The sequence below is a fragment of the Impatiens glandulifera genome, chromosome 5 (assembly GCF_907164915.1).
Source record: "Impatiens glandulifera chromosome 5, dImpGla2.1, whole genome shotgun sequence".
NCBI classification, from domain to species: Eukaryota; Viridiplantae; Streptophyta; class Magnoliopsida; order Ericales; family Balsaminaceae; genus Impatiens; species Impatiens glandulifera.
In genome coordinates this window covers 14,527,288-14,544,789 of record NC_061866.1, presented here as the reverse complement: position 1 = coordinate 14,544,789, position 17,502 = coordinate 14,527,288, and the positions used below count along the sequence as shown (strand labels likewise).

The 17,502-nt window shown below is 36.1% G+C and overlaps 2 protein-coding genes across 5 annotated transcripts; both read left to right on the top strand.

Annotated features, from left to right (window-relative positions):
* The first annotated feature begins 7,540 nt into the window (after nt 1-7,540).
* On the top strand, nt 7,541-10,442 carry LOC124938260 (cleavage and polyadenylation specificity factor subunit 6). 4 transcript variants are annotated; one of them, XM_047478676.1, is made up of 3 exons: nt 7,541-7,663; nt 8,001-10,027; nt 10,111-10,442. In XM_047478676.1, exon 2 carries the CDS (start codon nt 8,015-8,017, stop codon nt 9,977-9,979), a length of 1,965 nt encoding a protein of 654 aa, XP_047334632.1. In that variant the 5' UTR covers nt 7,541-7,663; nt 8,001-8,014; the 3' UTR covers nt 9,980-10,027; nt 10,111-10,442. The 4 variants fall into 4 exon arrangements, with proteins under 4 accessions (XP_047334632.1, XP_047334631.1, XP_047334633.1 ...); XM_047478675.1 differs by having other exon boundaries at nt 7,551-7,663; nt 7,929-10,027; XM_047478677.1 differs by having other exon boundaries at nt 7,552-7,663; nt 7,883-10,027; nt 10,160-10,442.
* Nucleotides 10,443-15,111: 4,669 nt separating this feature from the next.
* Nucleotides 15,112-17,455, top strand: LOC124937617 (probable L-type lectin-domain containing receptor kinase S.7). The gene has a single exon (XM_047477913.1). The coding sequence runs from the start codon at nt 15,186-15,188 to the stop codon at nt 17,244-17,246; it is 2,061 nt and encodes a 686-aa protein (XP_047333869.1). The 5' UTR covers nt 15,112-15,185; the 3' UTR covers nt 17,247-17,455.
* The last annotated feature ends 47 nt before the right edge of the window (nt 17,456-17,502 follow it).

Sequence of the window (17,502 nt, the reverse complement as noted above, 5' to 3'; positions counted from 1 at the left end):
CAATTTGTTACCATCCTTTTTTCTTTGTAAACCAATCACATAGTTAAATATTTTCTTTCATATCCACTTCAAACTCTTAATTTGAGAGACTTTAATTGGGAATGTCTCTTCTACATGGTTCCTTCTACATATTGTCCCACAATATAATTGACACATAGCACTTTATATCTGAGCTCCTAATAGGAATAGCAGACATATTCTTCAGTATGAATTATAAGTGAATACATAAGGGTGAAAACTCTAGTTATATGCCCTTGACACTACTAGCCTTCTATAACATGAAAAGGGTGAACTTGGGCATAACAATTCTACCATACTTATAAAAATTTCGACCTCGAAATTTACTTACTAAATAACTCAGGATAATTTTTCTGTATATCCTGTTCTACTTCCCATGTTGTTTCCTCTACTGAACTGTTGTGCCAAAGAACCTTGACCATGATCACTTCTTTGTTCCTCAACTTCCTGGTTTGCTTGGCTAGGATATGGGTTGGGTGCTCTTCATATGATAGGTCATTTGCTAACTGCACATCTTCATGATGAATAACATGGTTGGCATTGGGAATGTACTTCCTTAAATTAGAGACATGAAAGACATTATGAACAACAACAAGGTTGGGAGGTAATGCTAATCTATAAGCAACCTCACCAATTGCCTCAATAATTTCAAAAGGCCCTATATATCTGAGATTCAACTTCCCCTTCTTTTCGAACCTGATGATTCCTTTGTAGGGAGATACCTTGAGAAACACATGGTCGCCTCTGTTGAAGGTGATATCCCGACGCTTCCTGTCTGCATAACTCTTCTACCTGCTTTGAGCTGTTAGCAACATTTCCCTAATCTTGCTAACTAGGGAAACTGTGCTGGTGACGATCTCTGGTCCAATTAACATTCTTTCCTCAACTTCATCCCAATGCATAGGAGTTCTATATTTCTTCTCATAAAGAGCTTCAACTGGTGCCATACCAATAAAAAATTGATAATTGTTGTTGTAGGCAAACTCTACTAATGACAGCCTTGATTCCCAATCACCTCCAAAGTCTATAAGACATGCCCTTAACAAATCTTCCAGGATTTGGATCACTCTTTCAGATTGACCATCTGTTTGGGGTGAAATGCAGTACTGAATGATAGCTTCGTCCCCAAACCCTTGTGCAAGCTCTCCTAGAAGTGTGAGGTGAAACGAGGATTTCGGTCGAACACGATTCTGGTTGGGATGTCGTGGTGTCTAACGATCTCTTGTAAGTATAGCTCTGCGTATTGATTCATTGAGAAAATTGTCTTTACTGGTAGGAAATGTGCCGATTTTGTAAGACTATCTACTATTACCCAGATGGAATTCATTTTTCCTCAAGGTTAGAGGTAATCCAACAACGAAGTCCATGGCAATATCATCCCATTTCGAAACAGGAATGGGCAGCGGGCAGACAAGTCCATTAGGCCTTTGATGCTCAATCTTAACTTTTTGGCAAGTTAAGCACTCACTAACATACTTACTGATGTCCTTCTTCATACCATGCCACCAATACAATATTTGCAGATCTTTGAACATTTTGGTGCTTCCTGGATGAATAGAATATGGAGTAATATATGCCTCAACCAATAATTCTTGCCTTAAAAAACCTTCAGATGGTACCTATAGCCTATTCATGTGATACACCAGATTATTCTTAGTCTCTTCTCATCTATTTTCTTCCATAAAGTGAGTTGTGGGTCATTAGCTTGTCCCAACGTAATTCTTTCCACCAGATTAGGGACAATGGCTGGAGTTATAAGAATGCACTCCTGTCTTGGCTCAATCACAACCAGATTTAATTTCTTGAATCAGGTCAAACTGGGCAGTGATTTGATTAAACGTACCTAACTTACAGCTTAAGGCATCAACTACAACATTGGCTCTCCCCGGTTGATAAACAATTTCATAGTCATAGTCTTTCACCAGTTCCAACCATCGTCGTTGCCTCATATTCAGCTCCTTTTGAGTAAACAAATATTTCAAACTTTGATGATCGATAAAAAATTGAGACTTCTCTCCATAGAGATAGTGCCTCTAGATTTTAAGAGCAAAAACTATAGCTGCTAGTTCCAGGTCATGGGTGGGATAATTCCTTTCACGAGTCTTCAGTTGCCTTGAAGCATATACCACTACATTCCCGTTTTGCATAAGAACAGCTCCTAGTCCACTCTTTGAGACATCAGTGCAAACCACAAAGTTGCCTACTTTTGATGGAATGGTAAGCACTAGGGCATAAATCAGGCACCTCTTCAATTCATTAAAACTTGTCTCACATTACTCCGACCACACGAATTTCACGTCCTTGCGAGTTAAAGTTATAAGAGGTAGTGCTATCTTGAAGAAGCCCTTGATGAACCTCCTGTAATAGCCTACTAAATCAAGAAAGCTCCTCACCTCAGTCATGTTCTTTGGCGTTGCCCACTCTTTAATTGTCTCTACCTTTGAGGGATAAAATTTTATTCCTTTTGCTGAGATGATATGCCCCAAGAAAGCAATTTGTGTGAGCCAGAAATCACACTTACTTAGCTTTGCAAAACAGCTGATTTTCTTTTAAGACTTGCAAAACTATAGCCAAGTGTTGTTTATGCTCTTCCTCCGAACGTGAATAAATTAAAATATCATCTAAGAAAAACCACCACAAACTGATCCAAATACGAATGGAATACCCCATGCATCATCTCCATGAATACAGCTGGTGCACTGGTTAGCCCAAACGGTAGAACCAAGAACTCATAATGCCCATAGCGGGTTCAGAATGTTGTTATCTTAATATCCTCTTCCTTGATTCGCAACTGATGATAACCAGATCGTAGATCAATCTTTGAAAACATCGAAGCACTTTAAAGTTGATCAAACATGTCATAAATTCTAGGTAATGGATACTTATTCTGAATTGTCACCTTGTTCAGCTCCATATAATCAATACACAACCTCTTGGACTCATCTTTCTTATTCACAAGAAGGCCTGGTGCTCCCCATGGAGACACACTTGGGCGAATGAAGCCTTTGTCTAGATAATCTTGTAGTTGATCTTTTAACTCCTTCATTTTTATAGGTGTTAAACGATGCGACGCCTTGGAGATTGGCAGTGTCCTAGACTTCAGCGTTATGGAGAACTCCTCATCTCTCTTATGTGACAAACTTAAAATATCATCAGTGAATACACTAGGGTAATCCCTTACTATTTCAATATCTTCCAATTTGAGTTTCTGCCCACCTATCATAGCATAATTATTAGACATCACCCTGGTGGCTCCTTTTAAAAACAGATGTTTCCCTTTAAATGTAGGAATCACATGAAACAGAAAGGTCTTCCCATACTGATCTGTTAGCACCACCGTCTTCTTATTACAATCAATCTACGCCTCATGGCGGAATAGCCAATCCATACCTAGGATCACATCAAATCCTACCATATATACTACCAAAAGATCTACTAACATCTTGTGGTTCTGATTATAAACTAGGCAAGCTTTAATAATCTTATTAGAATTCAGGTGAGAGCCTGAAAGAAGTGATATGCTAAATGCCATCAGAGATTCCTCAAGTTTTAAACCAGATTGTTGAACAAAACATATAGAAATAAAGGAATGAGTTGCTCCCGTATCTATCAATGTATTGGCTAAAATATTGTCTATTAGAAGATTACCCGTGATGATCGTGGTATTAGGGTCTGTCTCCTCCCTTGTCATTGAAAAGTCCCTCCCTGGCGCAACCTCATTCTTCTTGGGACAGTCCCTTTAAAAGTGACCCCGTTGCTTACATATGAAACATGCATTGGTCCTTAGGAAGCAGCTCCCTACATGATTCTTCTCACAGATGGTACAAATTGGAAGTGGAGTATTAGAAGATTTAACTAAGGATGATGATTGCCCAACATGTTGAATTCTCTTATGTTGTTGTTACTGTTGAAACCGTTGAGAAAATCTTTGGTTGTTGTTGTTATTGTAGAAGTTCCTCGGTTGTTGCGGATGTTGAGAGGTAGCTGTATAATATAGGATGAATGGGGCAAAGTCATTCGGTTATAAGACTAATTGAAAGGCTTCTTTATTGTTGGCTCATGAAAATCCCTCCCTTGATAGCTGTCCCTTTTAACCTGGGCCTCCTTTAAGATATCTTGGCTATCCTTTTCAGCCATTAAAGCGCGATCAACCGTTTCTCTCATAGAAGAAGGATTGCTTAGCCTTACGTCTCTTCGAATTGTAGCATTGAGTCCCTCTAAAAAGTGATTTAGCTCCATGGTAGCATCATTGGAGCAAAATACTTACCTCTTTCAAATCTTTTCATATAGTCTGCAATACTAGCATCCCCATGCTTAATTTCCATAAATTCTCGTGCTAGCTTGTTTCGGGTGCTTAAAGTAAAATATTTTCCATAGAAAACCTCTTTAAACTCCCTCCATGTAATGATGTTAAGATCAAGGGCTATCGTAGCACATTGCCACCAAATTCTCGCATCATCTTTCAGCATAAAAGTGACACACGTGACTCTTTCCGTTTCAGTAATCTGCATAAACTCAAAAATTGTTTCCATTGACTACATCTATTTTTCAGAAATAATAGGATCCGTGCTACCTTTGAACTCAACTGGCTTAAAGGTCATGAATTGCTTATATATAGGGGCTTGACCTCCCTCTTGGTTGTTATTATTACTTTCATTAGCCTTAAGTATTACTCTCATCTGCTCACCTTGAAGGCGATTCTGATCTTTCAAGGCCTCAATTAGCCCTGTCAGAAGCATATTCTGGTCCTGCTCCGTTGCTGCACAAGATGAAGAAGACGGGGCTTTCGAAGCTTTCCCCATTGCCTTAGATCTAAAATCATATATAGATCCTAAGATCAACTTAACATATTTTCAAACTGTATAAGCTGAATTCTTATTTTCTATCATCAGTCCTAATATCACATTTAATCATATAAAACTTACCAACATTGAAGGCGAGATCTTGGAGATGCAACTGTAGGAGCTTGAGTGTGGAAGTGTTAAGGATCGGGACCATTGCTCTAATACCAACTGAAACGTCCCTACTCATAGAATATAACTACTACTCAAATAAATGTATCTATTAACATTTATATCATTAGTGGAAGCCATATAATACAGGTCCTGTTCAAAAATTACTTCATATATACATGCTTCTTACTACAGCCAACAGAAGCTACAACAAAATAACTATACTTCATCACAACTCTCATGATTCTGTACAAGTCTTATATACATACTCCATTTAGACAGCAAGTAAAGACCCATAAATATAAACTAAGTATTTATACAAAAGACAAGTTAAGTCCAACAGCATTGGTCCCTCCTCCCACACTCGTTCCACCAGATTGCTCCCCTCCAAACATCATTCCTTCAAGTGTATAAAAGCTAAAGTTGGATACCTACACCACACAAGTATAGTGATTCTAATTACTCAGCAAGCAATTAAGTACTTAAAACATGTTCAAGTGCATTTTTTTTAAAAAGGGAGACATATGCATAAAAATGTTCATCATTTAAAAAGAGATAATTAGTTTATAAACACCAATGGCATTTTAGAAAATATGTATTCATGGGGCCTATATAGTAGTATCTTGAGCCATATTTTGACCTACACCTTTTAAAGCTGATCTTGAAGGTAAGGAATCCGTTTGAGCCGTATTTGGCTAGGCACAATTAGGAGTCCGTCCCTAAAAGCTTGGCCTGTTTGGACCGTCTTTTAGATTGGGCAACAATAACTAGAGCTCATGCTAATACTCTGGTCCCATAAATATTCAGCCAATATTTTGGATCCAGCTGACCAGAGCTCATGCCGGTCAGCCTCCTCCCGTTTCCGACAATACTCATTCATCAATAATGTGCCACCATGTATGCATAAATCATAAGGGTTTCGGTTTTATAAAAGTGTATGTTTAACAATCATGCAAACCCTATCATTTTTAGAAAACATGATAACCCTTGTCATATTTGAAAAAAAAACAAATTGTTTATAAACCATGTTTGTCAATAAACCATGTTATGCCATAGAAACATGTATTTCAAACATATATGAAAATTATATAGAAAATACTTGAGATACATAGCTATGTGTGGGTTTAAGAGTGAGTTTGAGAAATAGTTTGCCTTAGTTTCGAAATTGGATAAACAAAATGGTCTTTGCTAGGGTTGGCTCTTTCTTTTCTTCAAAGCTCCTAAGTCTTGCTTATAGAGAGATAACTGAATTTTCAAATGAATCATGGTAATTGGGATAGGCTGAGCTAATGGCTACTATGCTAAGTGGGAGACATGCAATTGTAGCAAGTGGAGATCATGCAAATGGGTTATGGTGTAATGTTTATAAGCTGCCAAATAGGGGTTTACAAACCTACGGATCGGATACGATCCGGTATTTCGGATCGGATACGATCCGGTATTTCGGATCGGATATCCGCCTCTATTTTTTTCAAACATTACGATCCGTATCCGATCCGGTATACGACCACTATCCGATCCGAAAAAACCGGATCGGATCGGATCGGCCAGCTGGATACCCGCTGATCCGATTTTTTCATATTTTTAATTTTTTTCATATGCTAAAAAATTGAAATACTTCTATTAAGGATTTCAGTTATGAATAATGATGATTTGAGAACAGATTCACAAACAGATCTAAAGAGAAATGGGAAGAAAAACAAATGAAAAAGACATATTTTTGTTTGGGTTTGTAAAGGAAAATGGAAGAAAACATAAGGAAGAGGGAGATTTTGTATTTTTGTTTGGGTTTGTAAAGAGAAGAAAATAAGAAATAGATTTTTGTTTAGTTTGTAATTGTTTAATACTATTTTTATTTGGATTTGTAAAGAAAAACGGGAAGGAAAATATAGGAAGAGAGAAATTTTTGGTTGAGTTTGTATTTATTTAATAATATTTTTGTTTGGGTTTGTTTATTTAATAAATTTTAAAAATAATCGGATCGGTTTTGGATATCCGAAATCTTTTTGCCCGACCCGTATCCGATTCAGAAATCCGGTAAAAATATCGAATCGGATCGGATCGGATCGATATCCGAATCCGATCCATCGGATACGAATTTTTTCGGATCGGATCGGCCGGATCTTTTGGATCGGATTTTTTGGCCACCCCTACTCCCAAGTGTTTTAATTATATGATAACATGTGGGTGTTTAATTAGTGACTAAAAGAGGGAATTAAATTAGGATTATATTTATCCTAATTATTGGAGGGTCCTTATATAGGTATAAGGGTGAAAACTCAAGTTATATGCCCTTGCCACTACTAACCTTCTATTAGTGGCATGAAAATGGTGAACTTGGGCATAACAAAAAGAGTCTACTAATATTGTAAGAAACATTGAGTTTTTTTTTTATTTGTGATTTATTTGAAATGATTGGTTTATAATTCACAATTTAAATATTAAATATTCATATAAATTATTATTTTTTAATGAAGAATTTTAATTTTTTTTGTCTGAAAATGTTGTGGGCCTTCATTTGTTTTGAATCCTGAAAGAGTTTATAAAACCCTGGGCCTGGTTCATGAATCATAAATGTTGTGCCCTCTTTTACTTCATCGTCTCAGCCGTTCTCCAGCTCTCTCTGTAAAAATTCTACAGCCAGGGAGCGATTTCTTCGTAGTTCGGACCAAAATCTGCTCGCCACCAAGCTGGTAATTTCCCCTGCTTTCTTCTTTAACCCATGTGTTTCTTTCTGTGATCCTGTATATGCTCTGCTCATTCCATTTTGTTACTTGATGGTCGGTGGATCGTTTCTATGGAGTTCTTTCAGATCTCTTCTAAACTCTATTACAAGGGTTCTTGACTGTTTAAGAAAAATCTATTCAAAAATTTTAACTTTTTCATTTACAATTGCATTTTTCTTGAATTAGGGTTTTTCGGACCGATAACGTTCAATAAGAATCTCCTTCTTCTCAGGCTATCTCCAGTTTTCTAATGTTTTTGGCATCCGTTTTTGGAGAAAACTTATACTTTTAAAACCAACCCTAGGTCCTACTTGAGTCATGGAGGAAAATGAATCCGCCGGCGATGTAGGAGATGTGAGTGAGCAGTTCAATAGCACGGAAGCTATAGCGGCCGTAGCCGATGATGGGTTTCTTCATGGAGAAGAGGATGATGAAGACTACGAAGATCTATACAATGATGTTAATGTTGGAGAGGGTTTTCACAACTCACTGGGAAAGGATGAAGAGGATTTGGGTTTTACAGATAATACTATTAATAATGTGGTTGACAATAAGATTGAGCCATCACAAATAGCTGCTGAATCAACAGCATTGATTCCTGGAGTAGTAGGTGTTGTTGATGGGTCTAGGGTTTCTGGCATTCAGGGAGAAGATCAGTCTACTAATACTGGTGGTGGGATGAGGTTTCAGTTATTACAGTCATCTGATAAAACAGACGATTTCCATGAACAACAACAACACCTTGTGGATAAAAGTATTCGAATTCAAGCTCCTAATTTACAGCTCTCCCAATCTGTTAATGCTGGAACAGTTAATGGAGTAGAGTCTGGGTTTGGTACAGGTCCAGGTTCAATACTGCCACAACCACAAGCTGTTCTGGGTTCGGTTGGTACCAGTTTGGGGCCGGTTCTGTTTGTTGGAGATTTACATTGGTGGACGACAGACAGCGAACTCGAAACCGAGCTTTGCAAATACGGTTCGGTTAAGGAAATCAAGTTTTTCGACGAGAAAGCCAGTGGGAAATCGAAAGGTTACTGTCAGGTCGAATTTTACGATCCATCATCAGCCATAGCTTGTAAGGAGGGAATGAATGGGCACTTGTTTAACGGAAGGCCTTGTCTGGTTGCACATGCTTCTCCTTTTACCGTCAAGAAAATGGGAGAGGCACAGGTCAATCGAAACCAAGCAAACCCTTCGGCCGTCGCTCAAAGAAGGGGTCCTGGAATGGTTATGGCTCCTGGTCCGGGTACTGGAGATCCCGCCCCGGGTAAAATGGTTAATCAAACGGGCGGTGGGAGTTTCCAAGGAGGTGTGGGAGAGAATAATCGCGGCGGTTACGGAAGAGGAAACTGGGGCAGGTCCGGTCCTCATGGGTTGGCAGGTCGTGGGCCGACGGGTCCAATGAGGAACCGACCGGGTGGAATCGGGGGAAGAGGTATGATGGGTGGATATGGACCAGGACCACCTCTAATGCATGCTCAGGCGATGATGGGTCAAGGATACGACCACCCTGGTTATGGTGGCCCCATGGGGCGGATGGGTGGTTATGGAGGATTCCCGGGTGGTCCAACTGCTCCGTTTTCTGGGATTTTATCATCTTTCCCACCTGTGGGCAATGTAGGTCTTCCCGGGGTTGCGCCTCACGTGAACCCGGCTTTCTTTGGACGGGGAATGCCGATGGGTATGGTTCCGTCAGCTGGTGTTGACCCGAATATGGGAATGTGGGCCGACCCGAATATGTCTGGGTGGGCCGGAGATGATTATGGTGGTGGAAGAGCTGCTGGGGGGGATTCTAGTTATGGAGAAGAAGCAGCCGAGAGTTGGCAGAATCCAGCGAAGGAGAAAGCAGCAGCTCCTCCCCCGGAAAAGGATTGGTCTGGATCTACTGAACGACGGTATAGGGATGAAAGGGAGGCTGATTTTGAAAGGGAGAAGGATACTGGACATGAAAACGACTTTTCTGAGAGACGACGTGGTGGTGGTGATAGGGAAAGGGATCGGGATCGCATACGTGAAAGATCTCGTGATCGTGACAGGAACAGGGATCGAGAAAGGGAAAAGGAACGCGAGAGAGGAGATAGGCATAGAGGAGACGATAGGGAGAGACATGACAGTAGTAGTAGGTACAAAGAAAGGGAGTCTGAACGCGGTGGCGATGACGATGATGAATGGAAAAGGAGTAGTCGATCAACAAGGCCGCAAAGTAAGTCTAGGATGAGTCATGAGGACGATCAAAGGTCGTCAAGATCTCGGGACACTGATTATGCTAAGAGGCGACACTAACTACCCTCTATTGATTTCGCGAAATGAAGATTTTTGTTGAAAATAAAGGTTTGTTTTTTTCTTGTGTTTTTTTTTCCTGTTTGTTTCATAGAATGGAATATAATTGAATTCATGCTTCTTTACTTAAAAAGACGTAGGTAGGAGACCATTATCTTGACTGACAGCGGGATATTCTCTTAGGAAAACCCGGAGGTGTTGAAGAAGAATGTGTTGGATGCGAAGTTGGTTATCATAAAACGTAAAATGTCTTGGCATTAGAGAATTTACCATTGTTGTAGTAATGAATGACTTTGTAAAAGGCTAAAAGACTGTCTCTGTGTGTGCGTGTGTGTGGTTGCATTGTTTAAGGTGGTGTCTCTTATGGTTGAGTTTTTTGTTTTGCTGTAATAGTACTAGTTTGGTTTTTGAATTGTGTGAATGCTACTACTAGTAAGGTGTAAGGTTGACTTTACATTTTTGTATTGTTGTTTTTCTTTCTTCCTCTTTTTTGTGTTTTATAATTTATTTGGTGGTGTTAGTAGAATAGACCACCATTTGTTGCACTTTTGCATATTAGCTAGTTAGTTAGGAGTAAATTCTATTTTGTACAAAGATGTAGCAGCATAATGTAATTGACCAAAATATGTTCAAGTGAATGCAATCTGAATTGTTGACATGTTTACATCTCCTCATCCTTATTTGTATTATAATTATGTTTTTGCTATTATTATGTTTTGTTGTTTACATTTGGGAATACCTTTCTAATCATCTATGTATTTACTTAGTGGAGATCAAATTTAGAAATGGAATGTATCATATATTTGTTTCAGATTTCAAAATTTATTTGTGTGAATATTTTCAAATTATGACATATATTTGCATGCTGCAGCTGAATTATATTATTGTACTATACTGTTTTACTTAAATTCAAATTTCAAGTTAATTGACCAATTTTCATAATATGCCTGAAAGTAGTTTTTTTCATCAATTTTAGTAGTGTTCGAACGACAAATGCAAGGTAAACCTTTGTTTGCTTGGTATCCCCTTCTTCGCGTCTTCAAGAAGAATGTCCCATTTGTTTGTTCATAAATGGAAGAAAAAATTATTTAAAGTCAACGAGATTACAAATATAATGTGATTCATCACAAGATAATGGTTGTATACATAAAAATAAGTAATAAACTATGTTACAAATATATAATAATTAACAAATAAACCACAATTACGTATATTTTTCCATAACAATTTGAGCATTCAACCTATAAATGTCTATTCTCTTATTAAAATGTTTTTCGTTTAGTTTTTAATGACGTAAAATTAAACAAAAGTTATAATAACTTTTACAAACATATTTTATTTTAAATATAAATAAATTATTTTCAAAAACTACTATAAATATATTAATATTTTTTTTACTTTAATGTTAAGCTTATGATTATAATTTTTTTTTAAAAAGTTCCATTTATATTATAAATGATAAAAATCGTGTTTAAGTATAACGACAAAACATGACATGAAAAATAAACGTTACTTAATAGGTTATCAAGCTTGTAAGGTTTCGAGAAGAACGATTAACTCTCTGACGGACTCAACTGGTTTTCTAGAATGAATATCATAAAACGTCATAATAATAACATTATTTATGATACGCATCAGACGGTTACGATCATTAAAAGTTCAACAGTTTATCTACAACCAGATAAGTCACAAAAAAATAATTTGGATGGTAATCCGAATATGTAGGCATGTCAACTATATAACTTCAAACTTTCCATCAATTATCTAAAGACTCGGGCATCACCAAATTAATTTCAATAATATTCCATAAAAAAACTTCAGATATTAGTCATTCATCGAAAATGCAAAACTAAGTGAGTTGTCGATTCAACCTCCTCGTAACACGTACTAATCAAAATATAACATTTTTTTCATGCAAATATCATCCGTAAGAATTCCACCGTGAATAACACTACATTCAAATAACGAGATCTTGGATGGAATCTTCGACTCTCAAGTTTTTTCTAACAAAAATGATATGAAATCATCTTAGCAAACAAATTATAGAAATTCCCTAAATAAAAATTATTCATGTATTGTGAACGCATAACGTCTTGTTCAGATAAAGACATTTTTTGCGTTCTAACAAAAGTAAACTCTATTATAAGACAAACTATCTCTAATGTTTAATCTATTTTATAACTATGAAAAATTTTTCCTTAATTTTGACATATGTACGTATAACTATGAAAACTCCACGTACAACCTAACCCAAAAAAAAAAAAAAATCACATTTGTTCAATCATAATCTACTACCGACCAAAATTAATATGATATTTATTTTCTCTTTTAATTTGTGAAGAATTGTCTAATTGAGAATATAAATGGAAGGATGTGTTATAATCCTTCTCACTTTTTGCGGTGAGAATATTCAACGGATGCACTAACTTTTGAAAATATGTATTGTTTGCATAATGATTTTATTTATTTATTTAAATAAACAGACAGATATTATATGAAAATTTATAAGATTTTGAATGGGCATGCAACGGCTATATAGTCAAAATAACATGTGACGTTTGTTTGGACTTTGGGAATTTTGTGGGTTTGTGGGCCATTTGCAGAATTTGGCTCTATCACATGACATTGTCATATACATAATATTTATATGACAAATGTACATATTTTATTCCAAATTTTTTACTGACAATTTTCTTCATTATAGTTTGGTTTCATTCCCACGTAAGCTCCTCATCAGCATTCATTACTATTATTCTACTTTAATCTATCTCCATCTTATTAAGGGTTTGTTTGTTTCAGATTAATTTAGTGGGATTTTTTTTATATCTTGACTAAAGCTTAGGTTTAGGTAATTAAGAATTAAGTTGATGTGGGATTTTTATATCTGACTTAAGCTTAGGTTTGGGTAATAAAACATAAAGATTTTCTTTGGAACTTTGTTACAAATTTACAATAAAACACTTCTAGAGCTTGGTTGATTTATTTTTTGTAGTTATTTATTTTTTTTTTCTGATTTTTTTCAATCATCTCATTAATATTTTAACAATCAAATTATTTCATTCATTCATTAAATTATAAAATTTACTAAAATTATATATTTTAAATATAAAAGGACATTTTAATAAAAAAAAATTAAAATTATTTTAAATAATTCATTTTATTAACAAACAATATTTTTTAATAAAACCAAAAATAAATCTTAAACCAATATATCAAATTAGCTTTTCCGATTATGTTTTGGTGTTGGATTATTTTAGATTTTTATTAAGTTTAAAAAATGGTTCATTTGATAAAAGTAATTGATTATATTATTATAATGCTCTTCTATATTTAAATTTTATAAAAGTAAAATAAAATATTTTAGCATTTTAATTGATTAATTAAGTTATTAAAATATAAAAAAAAATGGTATGCCCTGAAAAAAAATATCAAACCATATACTAGAGGAAATGTCTTGTTTTTATTTTATTTTGTTTTATTTTAAAAAATAAGTTATGTTGTTTTATATAAATTTTAAAGGGATAAAGAAACTAATAGAGAGCAAAATAAATATTTACTGTTACAATAGTGAAATAATAATAAAAAAACTAATCAAATTAACATGTCAACAACAATTTATAATTTTTTCATAATAAAGGTAAAAATGAATTAAAAGTTATTTTGAAAATTATCTCGTACTGTCGTACAGCTTTAATAATTAGGTTAATATCATTTCTCCTCCCTAACCAAGAATTTAATTGTTAAAGGTGGTAGGGACCTTTTCCAATGTTAATAGTGCAATTTCTTTTGTTTTTCATATCATTCCAAATATTATCTTTTGTTCTTAGTGTCTCACACTTCTTTTTCTCCATTAATTAAGTACATTTTTTCTCCATTAATTAATTAAGCACATTAATGTATAAATTATTTGAACTTATATTCTCCATCATAAAAAGATCTGAACAAGCACATTAATGTATAAATGATTTAAACCTCGCCTTAAAAAATTCAAAAATCATATAAGGTTCACTTGAACCAGCTAATCTAAAAGAAAAGTAGGGCCTTCAATTTTAATTTCGACACAAAAATAGGCCCCAAACTAAACACGAAAAAATCAGGTTAGAGTAATGTATTTTTAGGTTCAGGTCAAAATCAGGTTAATCCATTTAATATTATTAATAAAAATGTCAAAATTGAGTCGACTTGAAATGATAAAAAGTAAATCAGTCAGCATGTTTATAATTTTCTTTTGTTAACTTTTGTGTTTTACTTTCTCGTTAACTCTTTTTTTAGAATATTTTTTAAGCGAATTTGTAATTTAATTTCTTTTTTTATGTCATTTTAATTTGAAATGGAGAAGTGTGAATTAATTATATCGGATTAAATCGGATCAGATTTAGGTCAATTACAAATAAATATGTTAAGTTCATGTTAGAGATTTTATCCTGAGTAAACAAGTCATGTTAGTATCGCTCAATCGGTTAACCTACCGACCCAAACTTGCAAACCTGCAAACCTGACCCGAATTGTCACCTATAAAAAAAAAATCATTTAAATAATATCGAGCAGTATAAATCAAACACATCAATTTAATGAACAATCCTTATCCATTAAGATTATAGGTGTTTATCAGTTGTCTCCCATTTATTAGACTTCTTCGATTCAGGTTTTTCAAAGTTATTTTATTAGCTAATTAGAATATCGTATCGAATTTGAATTTAATTTTCATTTCGAATTGGAACCGAATTCAATTTTTTTTTAGTATTTCGTATAATAAATTATGTATAATTATTTAATTATATGTAATAAATAATATAATATATAATTAAAATAAATAATAATATATTAATTTGAATTTCGTTTTGTTTTCCAGTTGTTCTACATCATATTTGTATATATAAAACTTAAAAGCAATAAATTAGCAATTAGAAGAGCAATCAAACTACATTTTAAATAAATCACACTTAAAGAATAATGTAATAATAGTTAGTGCAATAATTAAAATAGAACATATAAAAAAATAAAAAATAAAAAGTTAAAAGAAACCGGCCGTTTTCCAAACTTGTATGTAACCGTTGCAAAGGCGCCCATCCAATTATTATTCTGTGAAAATGAAAATGGTCAAACTTTATAATAACCGTTAAAACCCATAATCCCCATCATTCAAGATTCCCACCACTTCCATCTTCTTCTCAAAAACCCATTCTTTCGATTCTTTCATTAATTAATCATGCCTCCTCCAAGAAAGCTTCTTGATTTCTCTATCCCATTCTTCTTCTTCCTCTGTCAATCGGCACTAGCTTCACCGTCCAACGTTAAATTCGATTTCCAATCCTTATCTCTCCGAAACCTTACACTCCTAGGCGACTCCTACATCCGCAACGGCATTGTCGGACTCACCAGAGAGCTCGGCGTCCCCACCTCCAGCTCCGGCACAATCATCTACGACGACCCAATACGTTTCTTCGACTCAGAATGGAACACCACTGCCTCTTTCTCCACAAGATTCACTTTTTCAATCCAGAACATCAATCCCACTTCCTATGGGGACGGCCTAACCTTCTTTCTCTCTCCCGATAACCAAACTCTAGGCAGTCCTGGCGGATACTTGGGTCTTGTTAACTCATCCCAACTCACCAAGAACAGATTCATCGCAATCGAATTCGACACTTGCCAAGATTTGCATTTCGAAGACCCAAACGGAGACCATGTGGGTTTTGACATTGACAGTCTCATTTCGATCAGAACGGCAGATCCCGTCTCTCAGGGAATTGATCTCAAGAGCGGAAACTCAATAACAGCTTGGATTGATTACAGAAACGATAAAGAATTACTCAATCTTTACTTAAGCTACAACTCTTCCAAACCCGAAACGCCTCTATTAACTGTGGAAACAAATCTATCCGCTTATCTCAAAGAATTCATGTACGTGGGTTTTTCCGCTTCCACAGAAGGAAGCACGGAGCTTCATTTAATAGAAAGCTGGAGCTTCAGAACTTCCGGACTTCATCCCGGAGATCCGTTAACTCCGCCCCATAACGTCTCCGACAATTCCGTTATCATGCCTCCAATTCCAATTCCAATTTCCACCTCCCCCAACAAACATAACAGACGGATCGGTTGGGCATTCGGGATTGTCGGCCCAGCCTTCTTCTGTTTAGTCCTGATCGTTTTAGGGTGGGTCTCGATCAAGAAATGGAGAAACATCACTTCAGACAATAGCTTCAAAGCAGAGCTTGTAACCGCCCCAAGACAATTCTCGTATGGACAGCTCAATTCCGCCACCAAGGGATTCCATCACAGCCGAATAATCGGAAGGGGGGCTTTCGGCACGGTTTACAAAGCCTATTTTCAAGCCCATCGTTCGGTTTCGGCCGTGAAGAGATCAAAACACGCAACCCACGAAGGGAAAACCGAGTTCATGGCTGAATTAAAGATAATCGCTTGTTTGAGGCATAAGAACTTGGTTCAACTTCAGGGCTGGTGCGTGGAGAAAGGCGAATTGCTTCTGGTGTATGAATTCATGCCCAACGGTAGCCTCGACAGGGTTCTCTACCAGGAATGCGAAGAAGGAATAAACCCTCTGGATTGGGCACAGAGATATAATATTGCGATTGGGTTAGCCTCTGTATTGGCTTATCTGCATCAAGAATGCGAACAGCAGGTGATTCATAGAGATATAAAGACGAGTAATGTGATGTTGGATGCTAATTTCAACCCGAGGCTGGGAGATTTCGGGCTGGCTAGGCTTATGGATCACGATAAGAGCCCTGTTTCAACTTTAACAGCTGGAACGATGGGTTATTTGGCTCCGGAGTATCTTCAATATGGGAAAGCAACGGAAATGACTGATGTTTTCAGCTATGGAGTTGTGATGCTTGAATTGGCTTGCGGGAGGAGGCCTATAGAGAGGGATGTGAATGATTCGAGCAAGATGATGATGAATTTGGTGGATTGGGTTTGGGGGTTGCATTCAGAAGGGAGGGTTGTTGAGGCGGCGGATCGTAGTCTGAAGGGGAGGTTTGAAGGGAGCGATATGGAGAAGCTTTTGATGGTGGGGTTGAGTTGTGCGAATCCAGATAGTACGGCTAGGCCTTCTATGAGGAGGGTTTTGCAGATATTGAATGATGAAGAGGCTCCGCCTTTGGCTGTGCCTAAGATGAAGCCCAGTCTTACTTTCTCTTGTAGCTTACCCAGGATGGAAGATATTGTATCAGATGAAGATGATGATGATCATCATCATGATGAACATGATCATGATGGGAAGGAGTTGAAGGTTATTGAGATATGAGGATTGATTGATTGATTGATGCTAATGATCATGATGATGATGGTCTGGAGTTGAAGGTTATTGAGATATGAAGATGGATTTGATTTTGTTGGTCAATTCTTTAATTTGTTGTTCCTTTCATAATGTTCTTTTTTGTTTGATTTGTTTGGGTGCTGCTTTTGTTGTTGTCTGTATGAAGAATATTGAGAGTTCAAACTCACATTATTGAACTACAAGCAGAATATTAACTCAAAAAGATTGTATTATTTTATTTGTT